This window comes from Lissotriton vulgaris, chromosome 4_1, assembly GCF_964263255.1.
Source record: "Lissotriton vulgaris chromosome 4_1, aLisVul1.2, whole genome shotgun sequence".
Classification (NCBI taxonomy): Eukaryota; Metazoa; Chordata; class Amphibia; order Caudata; family Salamandridae; genus Lissotriton; species Lissotriton vulgaris.
The window spans coordinates 814,309,980-814,334,549 of NC_141691.1; the positions used below are offsets into that span (position 1 = coordinate 814,309,980).

The window sequence follows — 24,570 nt, forward strand, 5'->3', positions numbered from 1 at the left end:
CCTGCGACAGTTGGTTTAACTTACAAGCATCATCCGATTATTCAGGTGTCTGTAATTGGGCCCCACTTGAACTACTATCTTACCTTTCAGATACAACTACTGTACCTCTCAGTCAGGGCCGGACTGGCCATAGCGGGCACCGGGCACTCTCCCGGTGTGCCGCACGGGTGGGGGCCGGTTTTGGGCCACTGGGGTCCGGTTTTGGGCCACTGGGGGCCGTTTTTGGAGCATAGCTGCAAAATCGGCCCTGTACCAAAATCAGCCGAAAACGACCCCGGCAAAGAGCTCGGTGGCACCTCCAACCCCCCCCCCCTCCCGAGTGGGGAGGGAGGGCTGGCCGAGCACTTTGCCAGGGCCGTTTGTGGTCCCAGTCCGGCCCTGCTCTCAGTATGCCATCCGTATATGAATCGATAGTTTTAAATAATAGAGGACGGTAATTATGCATGTACATTTGTATTTTGTCCAGTTTTTAATTTCCTTTTTTAATTTTCTTTTTGTGTTTGTAATTCTTTTTCTTCATGCATGTTTCTGTTTGTACTATAGTCTTGCAATTACTCCGGCCTACATTGTATCTATCCTGATGATGATCCTTTTATTCGTCTATGGATCGAAACACAGTTTTCAATATATACAGACCCAGCTTGCATTGCTTTATTGTACATCTTATTGGGTGAATCTCTGAAAATGCAATTGTGACACCGGCAGTGTTTTTTCTTTTCACACGTATTACAACTTTGCCTGAGCACTTCCCTCACTCTATTAATAACCTGGTATTTTTAAAGCGCAAACTAATCACCCCTAAGGGTCTCATGGCGCCGGGGGATGTTGGGGAGATTAAGCGAACTATTGCCCTGGCCGCTCCGCCTCTCTTCTCCAGTATATTCAGGTCACTTTGTTCACAGCACACTGCAGTAAATAGTTTCAGAATTTTATACATGAATTGGATTATTAAAAATATTGTTTTGATTTGCATATGTTGTTTGGCATTTTGTGTTGCCTTTTCTACCTATAGACCACTGTTGTTTCATAATATTTAAGAAATATGACATTAAAAAAGATGTAAAGTATTTGGGTTTCTTCTAGACTCTGAAAACCCTCTTAAAGTAACTGCTGTTTTGAGAATGTAAATCTACATGAATAGTGAAACAGGTCAATTTCATGACAATGAGACTGCATTTAAATATGCAAAGCTTTTCTTTGCTGCTGCAGAAAAAAAGATCCTCGTTTCAGTACCCCAGTTGGAGACATTACCACCATTTGGTCAAAATACCATGTCATAAGTGCCAGACTGTAGCACTGAACAGCTGAATGGTGACCATTTAACTTTTGCAAAGGGCCAAATGCTTCATTTACCTCAATCTATAACATATTTAGGTATTTTTTATCAGTATGAGTTAGGAACACGTATTTTTATTGAAATCTGAAAATGATGCTGCATATGGTGGATTCAGCTATGAGTGTGGGGAATTCATAATTACATGCAAAGCACAGCAGCAATGGAATTGCATAATGTTAGTGACCCTGACCAAAAGCCATGCCATGTATCCATTGCTGTGCATACACAGTGTAAGCTCCTTTATAGATAAGTGTGGCATAATAATCCACTGCTGTCAGTCAAACAGAATGACGTGCAATCCAGGAACAGGTTCTACCAAATTGTAAATTTTAACAGCAGGCAAACAACCCTCCGCGTTTTGGCCTCATCATGGCCTTGATCACGGATACAGGCATAGCGGACTACAATTCTTTTTGTGCAATGCAGGGAGAAAGCATAGAAAGTGAAGTCGGTGTGCACCACAAACAATTGATATCAAATGCGGGCGCCATTTTGGACTATAAAAACACATTGTATAAGTAGTTCATTCCCCATAATTCGTTGTCATATACACTCCTGTAAACACCAAAATGTGGCCTATAAATTTGAAAAACACATATTCTTCAATTAAATGATTGTACATTTTGTGTAGTTAAAAACACAGTGCAAGTCAAATGGAAAAAAAATATAGTCCGACAGGCTAAATTCCAAGATTGTATCATTGCGGATCGCTATAATTCCATATAAAACAAATCATTGCTCTCAAGCACACAATGAGAAATATATGTCCAGTATTCAAATATTTCAACATATAGGCTTCCAGCAAGAAATATAGCCCAAGTGGGTCAATAGTACACACGACAGTATATAATATTCTCCTTTGCCGCTAGCAAAAAAAGCACTCATGAAGGACCTACAAAGATTATAAAACACATCACATTATTTAATAATATACCAAATACACATCCTACAAATCTTATAAATATGTATCCTGTAATCATCATACAATCAATACCTCCCCTCATGGGTCAAAGCCATAAAAAAATCTATTACTATGAAAACCAATATAATATAGGGGTACTAATGGTGACTAGATTAAATAAATCATAATATAATAAACAGATATTCTTTTTTTTTTTTTATTTTTTTATTTTTTTAAAACCTTTATTTACGAATGCACAATACACAGCGCCTGCCTACAACCCCGCAGGGCCGGCCGCTATGACATAAACAGGCTGAGTGAAAGTAGAATCAGAGACAGCACGTTGTTGAAGCAAACTATCGAGTCCACATTGTCGGTAAAGCATAGTTTCATACAAAGAGGATAAGAAAGGTTTAATTTTATGTTTTTGTTGAAAGAACAACAACACACAAACACATGGTATCATAGTGGCAAGGGTCGCTGGAGGTGGGGGGGGGAAAAGAGATGTGGAAAGGAGGATACTGGCAAGGGGGGGTGGACGCGTGCGGGAAAACAAAACGTGCAGTGGGATTAAAGGAGGAACGTAAATCATGGGGATGAGGGGAGAGGGACCTCATAGTCAAGCGGAGGAGAACAGATGTCTCCGCGATAAGCATTCCACTGAGCCCAAACTCTGGACCACTTCCCTGGGCGCCCACGAGCCTCATACACGGTCTTTTCTCGGAACATGGACCAATCCATGTTCTCCTTCCAGGCACTTAACAATAGCAGTCTAGGGGAGCCCCAGAGCTGCGCAATATCTCTCTTTGCGACAATGTTCCCCAGGGTAACCCAAAGCGTCTGGGCAACATTACAATCAGACGGTTCCCACACATTCAACAGACAACGACGTGCTTCGGGAAGTAGTGGGATCCCCGTAACACGACTCATGACATCATGCACCCTGGACCAGTACGCTGCAATCATCGGGCATTCCCACAGAACATGAAGAAAGGTGCCATCCATCCCACAACCACGCCTACATCGACCATCCGAAACCAAACCCATTCGCACCAGTCGCATCCCAGTCAAGTACACACGGTGGAGGATTTTCAACTGGACGAAGCGAAGCCGTGCTGGGATAGCCACCTCCTTAGGGGAGGACACAGCTGACTGCCAGTCCTCGTCGTCTAATTCGAGTCCGTCAGCCGTCCAGGCAGCCCGGAGCTTCTCAAGCTGGTCAGCTCTGTTGTTGATAAGCTTTTTGTAGATTAAGGAGATGGTGCTATCCGGGACGTGGCCGTCAAGAACTCGATCCTCCAAGGGGGAGGACTGTGGAATAGCGGTACCCGATGGAAAGATGGAAGATAAGGCGTGTCTAACCTGCATGTACCGGAAGTGCTCTCTATCATCGAGCCGGTATTCCAATTTCAGGGACTCAAAGGACTTAACCGCGCCCCGTGCCCACTGGTCCTCCACCGTGCTGATCCCAATCATGTTCCATTTCTCGAACCCTTTTGTCTTCCACAGGTTCCCCAGCCGCTCCGAATCATACAGTGGTGTCTTACGTGTCAGCCTACCACCCCAGCCCGTAGCCACGGTAGCGTCCCTCCACGCCCGCACTGCACATTTCGTCGGGCCCGTGAGGAGCCGATAGGGTGCCTTCGAATACAGAGCCCTATTAAAATTGCCACCAGGCAACAATAATTTATCCAGGGCAAAAGCGGGTGCGGGCTCCGGAGCGTAGGTCGCGTGGTTGATGGCGCTAAGGTGTGAGGCCCAGTAATACCGTCTAATATCCGGCAATGCGATACCCCCATCATACCAGGAGAGCGTGAGCTTGGATAAGGCAATGCGGGCACGGCCATCCCAAATAAGTTGTCGCTGTAGACTCTCGACCTCACGGAAATAGCGAGCTGGAACAGGGTCAAAGAAATTTTGCAGGGCGTAAAGGAATCGGGGGAGCGACATCATTTTAAAGAGTGCCGCCCGGCCCAATGGAGATAAAGGCAGATCGCGCCAACGTCGAACGTCCTGCTTCAACCTACGAAGCGGAGCATACAAGTTTCGCTCGTAGCGGACCGAGGAAGACATGGATACATAGATCCCCAAATACTTGAAGCCATCGGCCGCTACCAGAATGGGGAACCTACGGGGTAGAGGCGGCAACGAGCCAGCTATAACGTAGACACAGGACTTGGTCCAGTTAATAACAAGTCCTGAGTTATTACCGAAAGACGTGAGAACGTCAAAGAGAACGTTGAGCGACTTCTGAGGGGAAGTGAGATAAAGGAGAATATCGTCCGCATACAAGGAAACACGATCCTCGAGGTCTGGGGACCATCGGATCCCTTTAATAGAGGGTTCCCACCGGAGCCACGCGGCAAGGGGTTCGAGCGCCAATGCGAATAGGAGCGGGGAAAGCGGACAGCCCTGACGTGTGCCACGGCCTAAGGGGAAGGGTTCCGAGCATCTACCATTCACAGCGACCTGAGCGAGTGGCCGTTCATAAAGAAGTTTGACCCATGCGATGAAGTTAGGGCCAAAGCCAAATTTAGCGAGGGCCGCCCACAGATAGGGCCATTCGATAGTGTCGAATGCCATTGTGGCATCGAGGGACGCAACCACCGCCGGCTCGGCGAGGATTGGAGCTCTCGCGAGAACGCTGTGGAGCCTACGCAGGTTGAGGGCAGTGTTCCTGTGGGGGATGAAACCGGATTGATCCGGGTGGATCAGGTCGCAAATCACCTTGAGCAGCCGATTGGCCAGTACCTTGGCGAGGATTTTGGGTTCCGCATTGAGTAGGGAAATGGGGCGGTACGAGGCGCAGCGGTCACGAGGTTTGCCGTCCTTATAAATGACAACTATGGTAGCGAGGCGCTGCTCAAGGGGGAGGCAACCAGCCTCAACCGCCTCGAGAAACATTTGACGCAGGTGGGCGGCCATCTTGTCGGGACAAAGTTTGTAAAGTTCAATGGGGAGTCCATTAGGGCCCATCGCCTTTCCCGAGCGAAGGGATCGGATTGCGAGGGCAATCTCATCAACAGTAAAAGGGGCCTCCAGGGCAAGGCAGTCCTCCTCCGATACGGTGGGCAGGGCGATGTCCCGCAGCAGTAGCCTGGAGTCGGCCTCATCTCGATCGCTGACAGGCGTATAAACAGTTCGGAAATGGTCAACAAAGCAATCAACAATTTCACTCGGATCAGAGACACTCTCACCAGATTCACGAACAATGGCAGGAACAACTCGACTCGCACGTTCAGTCTTATCCAGCCACGCAAGGAGCTTGCTAGCTTTGTCACCCACATCATACAATCGGCCCAGTTGATTCGCCCGCATCAATTTGGCAGCTTCCGTGACACAGGCTTTATAGTCCGCCTGCTTCAATTCCAAAGCGTGCAGCAAGGCAGGCGTGTCATTCCCACCCAGCTCACTTTCAAGCGCAGTAATTTCGGTTTCAAGAGCCACAACAGCCTCCCTCTTTACCCTACGCTCCGCGGCAATGAATGATAGGGCGGAACCCCTAATAACCGTCTTGAAAGCCTCCCAAAGAACAGTGGGGGAAGTGACCGAGCCCACATTCTCAGAAAAGTAGCAATCTACTGCCTTAACCAACTCTGAGCGGAGCCGGGGATTATGGAAGTGCCAGGGAGGAATTGGGGGGACCCTATTACCAAGTAAACCGCCTACAGAAATCGTAATCAGCAAGGGGGAGTGGTCCGAGATACCACGAGGAAGATGTCGTATCTCTCGAACTGTGGACAGGGTGGAGGCCAACATAAGAAAATAATCAATACGGGAGAGGCTACCATGCGCACCAGAGTGAAAAGTGTATTGCTGGAGTGTGGGGTGCAGTGAGCGCCAGACATCTACCAAGCCAAAAGTATCAGCCATCTCACTGAGCCACATCTGGGACTGCAACAACACCCTAGGGGGAAGTCGATCACATTCACCGGACATTACAGAATTAAAGTCCCCACCCAGGATTAACAATCCGTCCGGAAGCCCAAGGAGAGTCCTGCCAAGATCAGCATAAGTGGTAGCCTGCAGTCCCGGGGGAATATAGACTACAACAAACACGATCTGTTTACCCTCCCACCTCCCAGACACAGCAGCATACCGCCCACGGTCATCAAGGACAACCTCGTCAATAGCAAGAGCAAGGGAAGACTTTACCATGATACCCACCCCCGAGATCCTGAAGTGAAACCAGCGTGTGCAACCAGGCGATAACCCCGGCGGTCTAAGGCCTTGCAAGCATTTCCAATCAAATGGGTTTCCTGAAGGAATACAACATCTGGGGTGTGGCGCCTCAAGAATTGCAGTACAATGCCCCGCTTAATCCTATCACCCAAACCATTTACGTTCCAAGAAAAAACCCGCATTTCACCCCCCCCCCCCCCATTGCGGCAAAGACATTCCACCCCCACCCACCAGCAAAGCCCACAGTTCAAGGTCATTGCAAAATGTGAAATACCATGAAAACCAAGACAAAACAGACGAAACAAAACCCAACCAAGTCCCCAGAAACCAACCCCAAAACCGAAACCCATCACAACACCCCCCTCCCTGCACCCCTGCTGACTAAAAAGCCACCCCCAACTGCAGTGTGCCTGTCGCCCCATATTATCTACACAAAGAACCCCCCGAGGAGGAAGGGAGAAATCACCCGTTCCCGCACCGTCACGGGCAGTAACATGAAGCACAAAGTTAAGTTACACAGTATATTGCATAGTCTCAATCAGAACCTCAGGGGCCCCAATTACTCCTGGGCCGATGCACCACCTTCCGCGCCACCGGGGCCTCCGTTTCCAAAGTCATCCGCAGGCAGCGAGTCCAACCAGTCAGCTGCACGGTCAGGCTGATCAAAAAAGTAGGCACGCTCTCGAAATTCGACCCGTAGTCGGGCCGGAAACAGCATGGCGTATTTCAGACCCCGATCCCTCAAGCGACGCTTCACTCCAAGGAAACTTGATCTTTGCCTCTGCACTTGGGGAGTGAAATCGGGATATATGGAGACAGAGTTATTGTCATATTTTAAAGGGCCGTGCTTGCGGGCGGCCTGGAGGATAGCGTCTCTGTCTCGGTAGTGAAAAAGCCTCGCAATAATAGGCCTCGGTGGGTTTCCTGGCTTCACTTGTCCTCCTGGAAAACGATAGGCGCGCTCCACGGCAAAGAACTTACTGAGTCCTGCTGGGGCCAGTTGAGCGACAATTAGTTCCTCGACCAACAGGTCGGTCGATACAGCACCATCACATTCCGGCACTCCGACCAGGCGTATGTTGTTCCGCCTGGCCCTGTTGTCATAGTCCTCCATCCGCTTGACCAGCAGATCGTGCGAGGCACGCAGATTACCAATCTCGGATTGCGCCTCAGCCATGTCCGTTACCAAACTCGATGCTTTGAGATCCAGAGCCTTCACCCTCTCGTTCGTTTTGGCTAAGTCGGCCCGAATAAGAGTTACATCCACCGCCACCGTGTCTATCTTGGGCACGACGGCTTCGAATTGCTGACTCATATCGGCCTTAAGTCCAGTGATGGCAGCCAAAAGATCTTGGAGCGATACCTCCGACGAAGATGGCATGTCAGTTTGAAGTCCTTCAGCACCAACGCTTGTGGCCCCGGGGGAGCCTCTCGGCTGGGTGTAGCGTTCGATCATGTTGGACTGGATCGATCCCCCCCGGGTCGCAGCCTTCCGGCGTTTTTCGGCCTCCGCTTTAGTCGCCATCTCGCTTTCAGTGTTGGTCGGATAACCAGGAGAAGTGGCGAGAAGGAGGAAAAGTCTCGAAACTCCGACGTGCCAGTGAAATGGGGGTATCGCGACCTCCGTGCCAGTCCTACGGAGGAAAATGTGGGCTGTGAGGGCAGCAGGCGCAGGCAGAGTAGGAGGAGACAAGAACAAAGAGATGGAAACCGAAAGTGAAAGCAGTACACCTCCGGTGGGCCAGATGCCAGTCAGCCGTTGTTGTTCAATTACAGGTCGGCCACAGTGGGTAGCCGAGTCCCCGGTCGCGCCCGCGGGCAGGCCAAAAAGTTGCAGATGTCAGAAAAATGGTCCCCAGGGTCCGATTTCGACCAAAATAGGAACGTTGGCATCAGTGAAGATAGCGCTACAAAAGCCCGTCAAACTGACCAGGATAGGTGAAGGATAAATGAAGAAGGACGGCGCGGGTCTCGGGAGCTCTCTGCTCACGCGACCATCTTGGATGCCCGCGTAGCTCCTCCTCCCAATAAACAGATATTCTTAACTAATCCTCATCTTCTCGCATTCTTGGTCCCAGGACCTGTGTGAATAAAAATCACTGTTAAAATTGCCCACTCACAACCTTAATTAAGAATGAAAGCAAAAACAAGACCAAGGAAAATATAAATAGGATCATAGATAGGGCATAGAGAGAGTAGGAATGTGCCATATTTACAAATGTATGGCAGATTCCTTCTCTATGTGGTGGTGCACTTTGTGCTGCTTGGTACCAACACAGACACCCTTGCACCATGGTGCAATGGTGCCTGTGTTCCAAGCAGTTTTCTTTTTGCCCAGGAAGGGACACCTTCCTGCACAAAAAACAACCCTAAGAGGCATATTCCTCTTTCTGTGCGTGCTGCAAAATGCTGCACACATAGAAAGAGGAAAAGACGAGGAGAAATAAAGATTTTTCACCTCGTTGTGTGTCTATTGGGAAGGTGTACAATTTTGACCACATTCCCAGGTTTACTACCCGTAGTAAATCTGGAAATGCTTTAAAAGCATGGATGGATGTGTGGGAACAACCACTCCACCCATGTAACGCATTCATGGCGCAGGGTAATGTAAGGCAGTGACTCGCTCTTCCTTGCGTTACTGTAGATTTACTGAGCCATGCGCGGTCATTCGGTGGCCTTGCGTGGCTTAGTAAGTCTCACTGAAGCCCTTGTGTTGACTTGCGCCGCCTTGCATGACGCATTGGCAACTTCATAAATCTGGGCCTATATTTTTTCTGGCCTTGTGGATGAGTGAAGAACTCCCACTTGATTGAATTTTTGGTCTGCTTCTCTCCCTCACAATCACCAATTCAAACCACTTCTTCTTAATCTAGAGAAACAGAGGGTGGTCCAGAAGACTCCTCTTCTGCTCTCTCTGTTGTGTCTATCTCCACAATGGGAACTGTGACTATCAGTATCCCCTACTCAGGTTTTCTCAAAATGGTGGATATGCCTCCTGTTGCTAATGAGCATGTTTTTTGATATGGTGGAAGTTAACATGAAGAGTCAAACAAAGAAAACCCCAGAATTTTCTTTTAGAGTGTCAAAGGTTCAGCAGACTCTTCTACAAGTCCTTGGACCTCAGACAAAGTCTTGTCCTCATTGCGAGGCATTCTGAATGCACAGACTTGAGTTTGAATGTGTGGGCCTGGCACATTGAAAACAAACATTGGCATAGCCGATAGGTCTCGCTTTTGGGACCTTGTAAGTGTTTAGCCATACAGTTTATACATACATGGAGTGGCCAATCAAAGAGCGACACACACTTCTATAGGCCAACACTGAGGAATGTAGAATTGGGTAGAAAAGGCACCAAGAGTGACCGCTGTGTTTAAATAGATAAGTCATCAGTGGGAGCGTTGTACGACTCCTGCAGCACTTAGGCTGGCACTAGTCAGGCTGCCTCTGCCCCTGTAAACTCACCAGACATACATTAGTGAATAAAAAAGCCTATCTAGCAATAAAAATCGAGAAAGCATTACAGAAGTACAACAGCACGGGCAAACACAGACATAACATCCATGCCATGGCTTATAAATGCACACAAGCAAGGAAGTTAGCGCTAAATTGGTTTCCTGTAAATAGTCAAAAAAGTTATATTTTTTTAAGGGATTATATGCACACTTTAAAAAATGCAGCCAACTTCAAAGCAAACAGTTGTCGTGCACAGAACAGGATTCAGACCTATGACCAACAGCCTTTTTAAAATTTCCAAACTTGATTATAAACATGCATCACTGGGATGGTGCTAACACCTACTATTTACAGTGCTGAGTAACAACAAGACTGGAGTGGAATAACAGGTGCCATTGAAGAATAATCACAAACGTGCTGCGAATACCTCTACATTTGTATGTGTGTATTATAGGAGTGCGTAAATTAGTGCTGGAAAGGGAATTCAATTTTTTAAGTGCACATTGTCAAGGTGTAAACCATAGAGTAAATGTTCTTAAATTCACTGCACTGCTTGCACGTACCATGTTGTAGGTATTGTTGCAAATGGCCCAGGATTACGGCGCTTTATACACTGTCATCGTGTTACTACTGATGTGTTACTCTTGTTGAGGAAGACTGTATTTATGAGTTTGTCAAGCACGGGTTTCTGTTCCTGGAGTATTAAAAACAGGAAAAACTATGGCGTAAAATGCTACGTCTACGTATTATTTACAGCATGTAACAAGAATAAAGAAGGTATAAAATAACTATATCCAAAAAGGTATTTTTATGGCTGTGTCACAGGAGAGGTCTGCGGTTCTCGAAGCATAGATCCAATGAATGCCAAGTGCAGGGCTGTCCCATGAGGTTTATGGGTGTTGCAGCCAAACCCCTGCTTACCTGGGACCCTGCTTCTCCCCTGGCCCATGGCCGCTTCCCCCGGATGGGCGACCGTACAGAGCATCACATAGCCCCGTTATGGACACATGTCCCAGCTCCTGGCAATGGAGGGGATTAGGCCTGCGGTGCAGGGCAAGAGCAGCAGGGCCTCCCAGTGCGTCTGTGCCGCTGCTCAGCAGACTACACTGAGTCTGCTCCAGTGTAGGCCACAAAGAGCGCATGCACAAGGCCCAGCCCGAGGGGGTTGGGAGATTAATTTAGCTAGCAGACAGAAATGACTACGTACAGCCTGATTCACGGTTGCAGCAATCTTGTACTGTTCAAATGTATGTATATAATCTACAAGCATCACTAAACACAGCCAACGTTTTTTATAAAATATCAATGTTGACGAGCATGCATTATTTTTTCAGCAAAGATACAGATGTATTTGACCCTATTAATTGCAGAGCTGGTGCAATATGTAAAACAAGCAATGCTTGTGAAACTGCAATATGGATTAATGCATAAAAATAATATTTATTAATTAAATGTTTATTTTTGCCTAAGCTCCAACTATTGGAAAAGGAAGAAGTAGAGGCGGGGGTGGAATCAGCAGTGTTGTGCTGGCTGCAGGGGAAAAAAGAGCCTGACAAAAGAGGGAGAAGGAGAAGGCAGCCACAGCCCGAAGAGAGGGAGCGAGCATTTGCATATGTGAAGAGCCGAGCAAAATAAAAAAAAATAAAAAAAGTTCCTAACTCCAAAAGTAAAACTGAAAATAAGCAGAAGCCGACAAGTCCTGGGGCGATACTCTAGGAGAGTGAACAAGTTACAACAAGTGCTGGCCTAGCGCTGAAAGGAGGCAGCAGGGGAGGGGAGAGAGGAAGGGGCCTGCGCCGGTTTCCCTTGCGGGAGCGAGCACAAACCATCTGTTAATTATTAACAGATGGTTTTGAAAGCTTGCTTGTGCAAGGGAATCACCAAACGTGCACGCGTTGCCATTGAAAGCAATGCAACGTGTTCACGTTTTTGGGCGAAAAAGTGAACCGATTGCTAGAGGTCTCTCCTATGCAGTGCATTCGAGCTACGTAGGCGAGACCTAAAAACGTTTCAGTTCATTATGAACGCCCCTTCTAAAACTCAGTTTTACCTAATCCCACTCCGACTCTAACAATTTTATGAAGACATAATTCAATTTTAAAATATTAAATGGGGCCCAAGTGTGTCAATACTATTATATTTTGAAATTGCAGACTTGATACACCCAAAATGGCATGTTTAGTCCTAAAACTTAGTACGGAGTCTGTGGACTAAAGAAGAGGACCTTACATGGGCCTCCAGGTTTCATAGTTTGCAGTCTCTGATCAGGGTCTGCTGTCTACAGAATGAGTGCCACCATGGGTCACAAACTCCATAGGCTGTAAACTTTGAACAGAGTCCCCAGACTACACCAGGCGACCCATCATGGGCCCATGAGTTCCATAGTTATAGAACTTAGGGGCATATTATCAAGGGGGTTTATCTCCGCTTTTTTGGCTTTAAAAGCCAAGAAAGCGGAGATAAAATTATCTCCCTATTACCTAGCTGTCGCTAACACCAGTTAGCGACAGCTAGTAAGAGATAGCGACCATCTTGGGCCCCACTTTGCATGTCAGTGATATTTATCACTAATGACATGCAAAGTGGGCGTGCCAAGATGTTAGCGACTGGAAACAGTCGCTAACATCGCTATCTCCTATTACCAACTTTTGGAGATATTCGCGCTAAGCGCGAATATCTCCAAAAGCTAACACCTGCCCTGAGCAGTTCTTAGCCATGTTATCCAATGGGAGGTGGATAACATGGCTAAGAGCATTTGCTCGGTAATGCATGAATACCGCAGACTTTTCAGCGATATTCATGCATTTCGGCCGATTTTTATCGCTTAGGAGATAAACCTTGATAATAGCAAGGTTCCTAAGCGATAAAAATCGCCGCAGCTTAGCGATAAAAATATTGCCGCTAAGCCAACCTAGCGATAATTATCGCTAGTTGTTGGTAATATGCCCCTTAATCCAGAGTCTCTGAACTATGGAAGGATCCCCAATCAAAGATGTTCATGGATTTCAGACTCTCTATTAGATCCACTGGCTTTGGAGCAAAAATATCAAAGTCCTATGTGCTGGTAAGGTTTGTGAAACCTGTGGCAAGTTTATGGACCCCCCACCACAATCTAGGGGCCTCATTTAGGAGCAATTGGCGCAGGGCAGCGCTGCAAGTCTTTACGCTGCACTGCATTACGCCAATGTGAAAGGGCAGGAATGCACAGTATTTATGAAATACGGTGCATTGCTGTTCTTTGCCTGGCACTGGCGCACAATTTGCTGACTAGCACCAAGGTAGGCACCCTTGCACCATGGCGCAAGGTTGCCTCCATTGCAGGCAGGGTTGTTTTTGTGCAGGAAGGAACACCATCCTACACAAAAATAATCCAGAGAAGCGTTTCCCTCTTTCTATGTGTGTGCTAGAATGCAGCACACATGGAAAGAGGGTAAAAAAGGAGACATAAGCATATTTCTTCTTGTTACTCCTGGTCTGGGGAGGCGTCAGGTTTTGACGCTTCCCCATATTTACATGATTATGCAGAACTGGGGCAGCGTCAAAATCCATGGGTTGTGCATGGGAAGGCCCACCTCCACACCCATGAAACGCCTGCTTGATGCAGAGTATGGCAAGGCAACGACTTGCGCTGGTTTGTCTCTTCTCCATATCTATAAGGCCATACAAAGCCACGCAGAATGGCTTTGTGTCGTCTCATAGATATGATTGAGAGGCTTACGCTGCTGGAGCCTCAAAAAAGTGACGCTCCGGCGGCACAAACCTATCATAAATAAACCACTTGTTTTGTGTGACAACATGCCCCTTCTGTGGCCTTTGATATTGTTTTTCTGGACACTGGGACCATGTCCACATGCTGTAATTGCAGCCTCAAGAGAAAACTTGCTCATGCAGCCAGCAAATCAGAGCCTCCAGATCCTAGGACTCAGCTTTAAATTTCCAGGCCCGAAAAAGATGTTTAGGAAAATTGCTCCTCTGTTCAGTGAAATGTTTTTTTTTATATCTGGTTGCTTTTTTCAGACCGAATCTGTGACCTGTACCCCTTCCCGGGATCGTGAACAACTGGTAAAATACTGGCTCAGTCCTACTCGCCACATTTTATAATGCTTATTTCTAAAAAAAACTACTGAATAGATTTTCACCCATGCAACAAAGGCACTACCTTGATCAAAGTTCTATTAACAGGCCATGTTTGATGTAATTCTGTACAGAATTTGTTTGTAAGATTAAATTGGAAACGCCTCTTTTTTAACCTCTTGCACGAAACTGAACAAAACTAGCCATGCAGAACCCAGACTGGCTGAACTTTGGAAGTCGAACAGCCCTTTAGCTATAAGTACATCAGTTGCTCTGGTTATGTAGAACTTGCACTACTTCTGTTGCCTTTGCTGCACCAGCATTGTGGTTTGAGGATGAAGCTTGGTAAAACATTTTCCCTCCACAAAAGCCAAAACAATTATTTTTATCATTGCTTGCTTTATAAGCAAGTGATGACAAAAATGGTGGAATCCAAGGAAAGGCTTGCAAGATCTTAGAAGGGGCGCCATGTTGTTGCGCGCGGTTGCCTGTCCGACATGCGCCCTGCCCCAGGCCTGGTGATTGCGCTGGCGGACAATGCAAGAGTGATCTGATCAGGGGTAGCTGAGCATCTCCTGTAATCTGCTATGTTGTCTGCTGAGCAGTGGCAGGCGTTCCTTATGAATAAAACTATCATCTGGGCAGCGGATCTGTTCCGGTAGCTGCCCATAGTGCTTTGCCTTTTATACCCCGGAAATGGCTTTCTCATAATTGAAAAATAAGGCACCGGAGCCTGAAAGTTGAAGCGACCCTGAGGGACCACTCAGGACCGCCTCTGCACCTCTTCCCCTCCTAAGGCGTACCCAGGGCCGGTTTAAGCGCTGTTGGCGCCTGTGAGACAGTCTTTTTTTGGCGCCCCCCCATGACCGCCTTCTCAACCGCGGCCGGCAGTGGGAGTACCTACAGGGCGGTGATGTGGGGAGGGGGAGGGGCAGGGTGGGGGGTAGTAATGTATGGATTACGGAGCTTGCCAGGTAAGTAAACCTTTAAATAAATAAAACGAATTTCGTTGAGTGCACTGCATCACCAAATGCAATGCAGTGCGCGGAACGAAATTCGTTTCATTTATTTAAATGTTTACTTACCTGTAAAACTCCATAATCAATACATTACTACACCCCACCCAGCCCCTCCCCCTCTCCACGTCACAGCCCTGCAGGTACTCCCACTGCCGACCGCGGCTGCGCCTTCTCCAAGAATACTCTTACTATCACTCTGCAACAGTGCGCCTCATCTCTCCATAGCCTCTCTCTGAAATACATTGCATTTTAGCGCTACTCATAGTTCACTCACACTCACTTCTGTGATCTGCACAGTACACGTTCTTTGCAGCAGGTACGTTAACCCTCCCTGCTACTTTAGGATAAAGTCAAAACAGCCACTAGACAAAATTCTCTCAGCAGGACGAACATTAATAGCTAGAGTTATCCTGACATTTTATTTGTTGCCTGAAAACTGCTGGACTCACAAGTAAGTTCACCTCTTTTTAAAACAAAAGGTATTTTTAAACACAGCGTCCCCCACCAAAGTCAGCGCCAGGTGAGGCTGCACCGGTTGCACCCTCCTAAAGCCGGCCATGGGCATACCCAGGTGTCCTTCCCCGCACACTTTTGTCAGTAAGTGCTAGAATTCAGGTGTGTGCTCTTGATTCCGAAATCAGCTGAGCTCAAGACTTAAAAATTCACGTTCTCAATGGATGTCAAGTGACCAATGAAGGAAGCAAGGATAATGCCACCCGACCTTTGGTTGCATAGTAAAAGGCAACAGTAATAAGTGTGCAGCTCCCCTCACTTCCCTAGGCCTAGTGCTACTGGGCCTGTTGCGCATAGCTACGCCCTGCACATTCTGGGGCATGTTTACAAGCTCCTTTCACCACCGAAGCATCACTTTTTTTGACTCTCTGGTGGCTTGGAGCCACTTTGTAAATATGCCCTTCATTGACACAGTCCTCTGCGGCAAAGGGGAATGCAATGGATGTTGCAGTTGGCGTTGCACCGCAAAACCTATTTGATGCTGCCTCAGATTTACAAGGCTGAGGCAGCGCCAAAACTAATGCCAGGGAATACCTGGTCTTAGTATGGCGATACGAGGAGAAATTATTTATTTCTCCTCGTATTTTGCTCTGTCCATGTGTGCTGCATTCTACAGCACACATAGAAAAAGCAAATTGTCTTTAATGATTTTTTATGTGCAGGAAGGTGTCCCTTCCTGCATATAAACAAACGCCCCTGCAGCGCAGGCACCCTTTCAACATGGCGGCAGGGGGCCTGCGTATGTGCTAGGCAGCTATTTTATTGCCAAAGCTAGAGGAAACGCATTAAAAATGTCAGAGCGTGGCTTTGCCAAATTTGTCGTAACACCGCGCTCCAACAACTTTTAGTAAAAATGCCCCAGTGTGTTGGTTCAGCATCATGTGAATAGGTGTTGTTTTTTGCCTGATTTCGCTTCATTGCGATCCCAACACATACATTATGAGTACTTTCAATTTTGCAGGTACGACCAACCTGGGTCCAAATGTACAAAGCAATTTAAAGGCTGCAAACAATGTAATTTGGCATTTGCAACCGCTTTCTTCAATCGGAGAAAATTCCAATCTGCGACCTAACTTATTAATATTCATAAAGTAGGTCAAATTCTGATGCAAGAAAACTTGGGGCCATATTATCAAGAAAGGGCGATACATTATCGCCGCTTTTATCGACAGGAAACTGCCGCTAAAGCGGCGATAATGGGCTTGATAATATGCCTTTGTGAATTCCCAAAGAAGCCCAGGTTCTGGTGTTAACCTGGGCTTCTAGGGGAATTCACAAGGGCATATTATCAAGCCCATTATCGCTGCTTTAACGGCTGTTTCCTGCCGATAAAAGTGGCGATAATGTTTCGCCCTTTCTTGATAATATGGCCCTTGGATTTTTAAGAACCAACCAATTAGTGCATATAGCAAGGATGGATGATTGTTTTTTTAGATGTTGCATTCTTATTTGTATATGGTTGGTCTCCTTTTCTAATGGCGCAAAGGCGCTCAAAATGATTCAACTGAAAGTTACCTACAGGAGTACCCATTGGGAAAGATTGTTCAAGCATTTCCAGCCATCTTCTTCGTTGTCAATTAATAAACGGAGACCTGTAGGCAGCGTGACTTCTGAACTGGGCTGAGAAATATCACCAAGTAATTTCAAATGCTTGACAGAAACTAACATAATTGATACAATAAATGTAATTGAACCCATTGAAAATGGCAAACGATCAGGTTCCAAATGCCAAGTGGTAACCAATACTGAAAACTATCTACACTTGAGTGCCTATATTTATTGTCAAAATGTGATAGAAAATTAATGCAGCTGCCATATTTGTTTGCAATTGCATTAATACAGCGTTTGATACAGTGTCGGCTCCTCTGCTAAGGTGGAGAAGGGTCGCCCCACTGCTCTGTGAGCAGTTCAAAAAGGAAAAATAACATGATAATAACACATTGTTATTATCATCTTAGTTTTCCGTACTGGCTCAGTTGTAGGTGCGGGCGAGGCTGGCCAGAGCAGGAGGAGGAGTGGTAGGCACTTTCTTAACTGCCCATGACGGTTTGGCTGGCTGTGTTGGGCCGGCAAACAGTTCATGCACACTTAGCATGTTCTCCACCCGCTTGTATTGCTCAGCCTGGGTGGAGAACATTCACAGGCTCCCAGTCCCTGTCTGAGCGCCGAACCACGGTGTTCAGACCAATCACGATGCCTCTGTCATGCTGGTGACAGCAGTGTCGTGATTAGCTAGGGGAGTCTGGGAGCCTGTTTGCTTCCTGCTTCCCTGCGTCGTCGACAGAAGAAGGACGGAAGAGAGACGGTGGCAAACCTGCAGGTAGGTGATTTTTTAAAATATCTTTTTCATCTCCCCCTGCCTCAACACCCCCATTAAGTAGCCGCCGCCCCTGGTTTGATATCTCCGACGCAGTACTGAAGCACTTTCAGCAGATGTTTGGCACGTTAGTCTGTACATTTTGGAACATGATTAAAAGTTTTAGAGTTATAACTAAATCTATACATTGATACTCTGCAACAGTTAGATAAATAAATACTACTGCAGGCATCTCCTTGCCCAGTGAAATGTGTGGCACATTTTAGGTGCTCACAATACAAGCACAAAATGTACTGTACTTCTTGTGGAAAGTGGATGGTGCTACCTTAGCTTCATATACTGTAACGATCAGTCAACATCAATGGTAATCCCAAACTACAATGTCTGGCATTTGAGTAGCACTGCAGCATTATTTTCATGCTGCACTAGACTGAAAAAGGGGCTAAAAGTGTTTGAAGCGCATTTGAGACCTGGTCTTCTTTCAGACCAGGTCTTCTTTGTATACTGATTAGTACATTAAAAAAAAGAAATAGAAGCTGTGCAAAAGCGGTTTTAAGGAAGACGGACCAACAGCAATTTATTGCCTGGGCCTCTGCAAAAAAAAACATTTTTCAAAAAGACCACAGGTGAGGGGGAAGTGGCAGCAATGGGGACTGGGAGGTTGGGAGGGCGAAGCAACTGGTAGCATGCAGGGAAGGGAAAAATCAGCATTTGATGCAGAAGCACTTAAGCGAGAAAGCACTACTGGGGGCTTGAGAAGCACACAAGGGTGAGCGCAGCAGGAAAAGTTTGAAGGAGTTATGTTCTGGTGAGTGAGAGAAACACAGCATGGCAAGGGAGAAGTACACAAGGGAGAGAGCGGGCAAACAGATAGACTGGCAGGGAGTGCTTATTCAAAAAGAAAAATGCAGTTCCTGAAAAGTAAGTAGTGGAAGGAAACAAGTAAAGAGGATATGCTCCAGGGGAGGGACAACCACAGAAGAGGAAGCCAAGCCCTCACAAGACAACAAATACAAATCAAGCTAGTAGGATTGACAATAAAGCCAATAAATAGTAAGCAATTGGCAGGCTTTAAGGCCACTGTAAGTTCACAATAGGTCTTTCACAAGGGGGGTTTGGGGGGCAGTCGAGCCGCGAGGTCTGCCCCCCAGGCAGTTTTGGGAGGGGGAAGGAGCGAGACATGGGCCCGGCCATTTTGCTCTGTTGGGCTGCATGGGTATAGCCCAAAAGCAGCCCAATTCCATGTTTGTAGCCCAATTATAAAAAGGAGCTTCCCGCGTTCCCCAGCCACCATTTTAGGTATTGAAACCTGGTGGCTGGGAGCGGTGTGTAGGTTCTTTGGAATTTGTCTAGCGTGGAGTTTTTAGTCAGCGTATTCATAGCGTTTCTGAGTTGGTCGTTTCATCGGACGATAGGATGGCTGCACATGGGAATTTTAGAGTATTAGAGGCCATCCGCCTGCTGGGCGTGGTGGGGCGGATGGACCTCCTGGTCGGCCCGGTAGCGACGACGCACCCACCGAGGCGTGCCGTGGCAGGTGTGGCGGCGATCCTTGCCTGCTCGCCGCCGCGTAAAGCCCCAAAATTACAGGTGGGTGCTGGGGGCCGCACCGATACCAGGAGCGAGGCCTGCGTGTTGGCGGGATGGGGGGGCGGGTCAGTCGGCGGGGGTGTAGCGCGCGGTGAAAGGCGCCTTGCTGCGGGAGCGCCACGCTATTAAAAAAGGAGCGGAGCACTGGGGCCTGCCGCATGTGGAGAAGGCCCCAGGTAAAGAGTCGGGGCAGCGCGGTGATGCACGGGATCTCCCCAACACGTCGGCTGATGGCGGGGAGATCCCTCAGAAGGGCAGGGACTCGGCGGTTAGGCGGCAGTCGGAGAGGAAGGCCGTGGGGGGGCGGGGCAAAGGGGGGAGGGCAGGATGAGCATCATAGCAGGCACCAGGCGGGGGCGCAAGAGGACGCAGAAGAGAGCAGGGCCCCCAGAAAGAGGGCAGGTAGTGGGGACACAGCTGAGGGTGAGGAGGGGGAGGCCCTCCCCGGCCAGACAAGGGGACAGCTTGGAAGGTGGGAGAGGCAGGAAGGAGGTAAGGCCAGAGAATAGAAGAGGGGTGCAGGGGGGAGTGGGGCAGGGGAGTGGGGGGGGGGGGTAGGAGGGCAGCAGGTGGGAGATTTGGGGGGGTCATGGGGTGGAGAGAGGAGCAGGGTGGGAGCGGTTGGGTCTCCCCATTATTAATAGAGTCGGGGGATGGGGAACAGGATTGGGAGGGCCTGGATGTCTTTGATTCCTGGGGGGAGGGGTTGAGAGAGGCTCAGGGTGCGACAGGGGGCAGGGTAGTGAGCGGGGAGGTGGCGGCGCCACGGGTTAGGCAGGCGGAGGGTCGGGGTGCAAAGGAGGTGGTGGAGTGTTCCCCACAGATAGGGGGGTCTGGGGTTGGGGAACTGGCATGGAACGATGAGGAGGAAGTGGGGGAGGTCGTGGGGACGCGGGACAGGTGGCAGGAGGGCGGGGGGCCGCGCAGTGGCAGGGACCCAGCACATCAGCAGCACCGTTTTTATTGCAGGGGGGTGATCGGCGCGGGGCTGCAGATTTGGCCAGGCTTGGTGCTGCGGAACGGTGCCAAGGTGAAGGGAGGGCTGTGATTCTTGCAGCAGGCTCGGAGACAGCGAGGGAACACAACATGGCTGGCACACGAAGGCTCCTGGCGGGCTCGCTGGCCCATCACCCCACAGGGCCCCCACGGCTTGGGGTCCAGCGGCGGACGGAGAGCAGCATGGAAGAGGACTGTTTTGTATGGTCTGGTGGTAGGGTACAGTTGGCGCCTCCGCTGGCTCGCCAGGTGTATAGATGGGGCGGAGTAAAACTATGTGAAGGTGATGAGGAGAGTTTGGAGGAAGGGGAGTTATGAGATGGCGAGGGCGGAAGGGGGTCCGTTAATGGTGTGAGCTCTTTTTTGCAGGTGTCACGGGGCCTGGGTGCTGCAGCAGCCCGTACACAATCCAGGGACTGGTCAGCGATGGAGCGGAGAGGTGTGGAGCGCCACGGGGAGGCGTTGGTGCCAGGTAAAGGCAATGTGATGCGCATGGTATCCGTGGGGGTGGAGGAAGGGGGCGTGGGGGGGGGGGATCGATTGTGCAAAGGCACGTATGTGGTGGATAAGGGTGTGGGTTCAGAGGAGGTTTTGTTGGCGCCTGCGGGAAAAGATACACCGGGAGAGTCAGGGCCGGTGGCCGGGGGTACGCCCGGGACCTTGGGGAGTACAGCGGGGGCGGCGGCGTCAGACGGCGGTGTGGAGAAAGTAGAGAGCAAGGAGCTGAAGATAAAGCGGCTCCCTTATATGGGGGTCACAAAGCCACTGGGGGCGCATTTAATGGCGTCCACCAAGGAAAAGATATGGAAAGGGGAATATGTTGAGCTGTTGAAATTGCTACACCGCGAGGTCAGATCGAAGGAAGGGTCAAAGGAGGAGGAATATGAGCTGCAGAAGCGGCCAAGGGTGCCCTTAACGATTGAGAATTGGACGGCGGCGTTTTTAATTTTCGCAAGTGTCTATTGCGAGAAATTCCCTGAGCGCTCGGTGTCCATGTTTAAGTACATGGACGTTATACGGAAGGCGCAGATCACGGGGGGGGGGGTTACGCATGGGCACAGTACGATGAGGAGTTTCGGGCACGAATGGCGTGGGATCCAAAGGCCAAGTGGGGGGAACTGGATTGTGACTTCTGACAGCACACGATGGGGCTGGCGGGGTCGGGGAAGGCTATCTTTACCGCCAGCGGTTTGCCAATAGTGTACCAGCCCTTTCAAGGGCGCCCCACCCGTGGGGGGGTGGGGGCAGGGGCCAAGAGCCAGCCCGGAGTGGCGGGCGCCTGTTGGGATTTTAACAGAGGAGCATGTGCCAGGGAGCATTGCCGTTTTAATCACGAATGCTCTGGTTGCGGTATGTACAGACACCCCGTGGTACATTGCTGGGGCCCCACACGACAGCAAGGGGGAACCCAGGCGCCGGGGGGAGGCACGCGTCCTGGAGGCACCCCACAGGCAGGCAGCGGGCGAGGGGGTCAGGACTCTGGGACCCAGGGCTCGTACTTCGGTTAAGTTGGAACAATTGGGAGTGGCCCTGCGTACATACCCGGACGTGGGGCCCGCCGAGTGCGTGCAAGCCGGTTTTCGGGTGGGGTTTCGTTTAGGTTATGCGGGGCCGCGGCACAGGCGTTGGGCAGACAATCTGCGGTCGGCAAGGGAGCACCCGGAGGTGGTACAGAGCAAGTTGGACAGGGAGGTCCGGGAGGGCCGCATGGCAGGTCCGTTTTCGGATTGGCCGTTGGAACACTTGATAGTGTCCCCCATTGGAGTTGTGCTCAAGAAGGAAGCGGGGCAGTTTCGCCTCATCCAACATTTGTCATTGCCAGAAGGTGGGTCGGTGAACGACTTCATTGATGAAAATGAGACCACGGTGTCGTACTCCTCGGTGGAGGCGGCCATGGTTTTGGTGGTGGAAGCAGGCCCCGGTGCGCAAATGGCCAAGTGCGATATCAAATCCGTTTTCCGGCTCTTGCCGGTTCACCCAGATGACTGGTGCCTACTGGGGATCCAGTTTCGCGGCCACTGGTATGTGGACAAGGCTCTGCCGATGGGCTGCTCGATGTCTTGTGCCATTTTTGAATGTTTTAGCACGTTCCTCCAATGGTTTTTTACGGAACGCACGGGTCACCAGGGAGTTACGCACTACCTGGATAACTTTTTCTTGGTCGGGGCCCCAGACTCCATGGACTGCCAGGTGGCGCTGGACAGGTTTCAGGAGCTCATGGAGGACCTAGGGGTGCCTTTAGCACCGGAGAAGACAGTGGGACCAGGCACTGCGCTGTCGTTTTTGGGCATTGATCTTGACTCGGACAAAAAGCGGCAGATGTTGGGCTTGCTGGAAGTGATGGTGGTAAAGCACATGGTGGCAGTCCTGGACATTCAGGTGCTGTTGGGACACCTAAATTTTGCATGCAGAGTAGTACGCGTGGGGAGGACATTCTGTAGGCGTTTGGGTAGGGCGCTGGCGGGCAACAGGCCTCCACACCACCACGTGCGTATGTCAGCGGGCGTGCGGGAAGATCTGCGGATGTGGCGGTTTTTCTTGAACCAGTTCAACGGTGTGCCCTTACAGCGGGACGTGGACATGGTTTGGGATGTGCAGATTTTCTCAGATGCGGCGGGCAGCGACGGTTTCGGTTTGTACTGGAACGGGAAATGGTGTGCGGAAAGTAGGCCCCTAGAGTGGCGCGGAGGGGGCCGGAGCATTGCTTTTCTGGAGCTTTTCCCTTTGGTGGTGGCGATTTGGCTGTGGGGGGAGGTGCTTGCACACCGACGGGTGACTTTCCATGTGGACAATATGGCTGTGGTACAGGTGGTAAATCGGCAGACAGCCAGGGACGAACAGGTGTTGAAGCTGTTGCGTGTGTTTGTGCTTGGCTGTTTGCGGCATGACATTGCTTTTCGCGCAGTGCACGTCCCGTAAATCGACAATGACATTGCGGATGCCTTGTCTCGTTTGCAGTGGGGGAGATTCCGTGGGTTGGCAGAGGACGCAGAGCGGGACCCGACGCCCATGCCGACTCGGCTGTGGCGAGTGGGCAACACCTGATGATACAGCTGGTTCTAGGATCGTTGGCGGACTCGACCAGGACAATGTATGTGGTGGCATGGGGGGAGTTTTTGGCGTCTGGGGCGTGGTGGAGGCCGCCGGGAGCTGACAGACGGGAAGATGTGGTCCGATTTATGCTCTCCTTGATAGATAGGGGTCTCCAGAGGGTGACCATAGCGGGCAAGTTAGCAGGGATATCATTCATGGGAAAGCTGTGTTGAGGCTACTCACCTTCCGCGGGGGAGCTCGGGTCCAGGATGTTGGAGGGATGGGACCGGGAGTGCGGGCGGGCTGGGGTGTTGCGGCGGCCATTGTCAGAGGAGCTGTTAAGGAGAGTGGTGGAGGTGTTGCATTTGGTGTGTATGGATGAGCGGGAAACATACTTGTTTGCGACACTGATGGTGTGGATGTTTGCGGGGGCCTTTTGGGTGTCCGAAATGGTGGGCTGGAGAACGGCCAGGGTCTGGGGTGGGCAGAGGTGCGGTTGTGGCACCGAGAAGTGCGCATTTGGTTGCGGCAGTCTAAAACGGACTAGCGTTGTGTGGGGGCCTGGGTGACGTTGCAGGAGGGGGGGAACTGGCGTGCCCGGTGCGCTGGGGTGGAACTGGAATGGCGTACGGCAGGGGGACGGTTTGGTGTTTCAGCATGCAGATGGAACTCGGGCACCGGGGCCGCAGCTGCTGGAGGTGCTGAGGAAGGCGCTGGACAGGTTGGGGGTCGATGGCAGACAGTATGGCACGCACTCTTTCCGAATTGGGGCGGCGTCGGAAGCGCATCAGCGAGGTTGCGGGCGAGGGGCCATCATGCTCTTGGGGAGGTGGTCCTCGGCTTGCTACCGGCGGTATGTGCGTAGCTCAGAGTTGGCATAAGGCGAGCGCAGGAGGTTGGGGGGACAAATTTACTTACATTTGTTTTTCGTTTCAGGTTCGGTGGCGGGTCTTGCGGCACAGGGAATGTTGATTTCGATTGTGGGCCATTCATTTGTGAAGAGAGCGAAGTTGCAGGCCCAGGATAGTTATTTCGGGGAGAACTTGGGCTTTAATCCTGCTCTGTTTCAGGTGGTGTGGCTGGAGAGGGGGGGCATGCGCTGGAAGGAACTCATGTCTACATTGAATGGTATGGTGCAAGGGGGGCGGTGCCCAGA

At 49.9% G+C, this 24,570-nt stretch overlaps 1 protein-coding gene across 1 annotated transcript in view; it reads right to left on the bottom strand.

The window, feature by feature from the left end:
• Positions 1-2,217: 2,217 nt before the first annotated feature.
• LOC147722620 (uncharacterized) overlaps positions 2,218-24,570 on the bottom strand; it is a 100,493-nt gene continuing 78,140 nt past the window's right edge. Inside the window, exon 2 of the mRNA XM_086967333.1 lies at positions 2,218-2,228. Within this exon, the coding sequence (XP_086823459.1) occupies positions 2,218-2,228 (11 nt within the window). The remainder of the gene's footprint in view (positions 2,229-24,570) is intronic.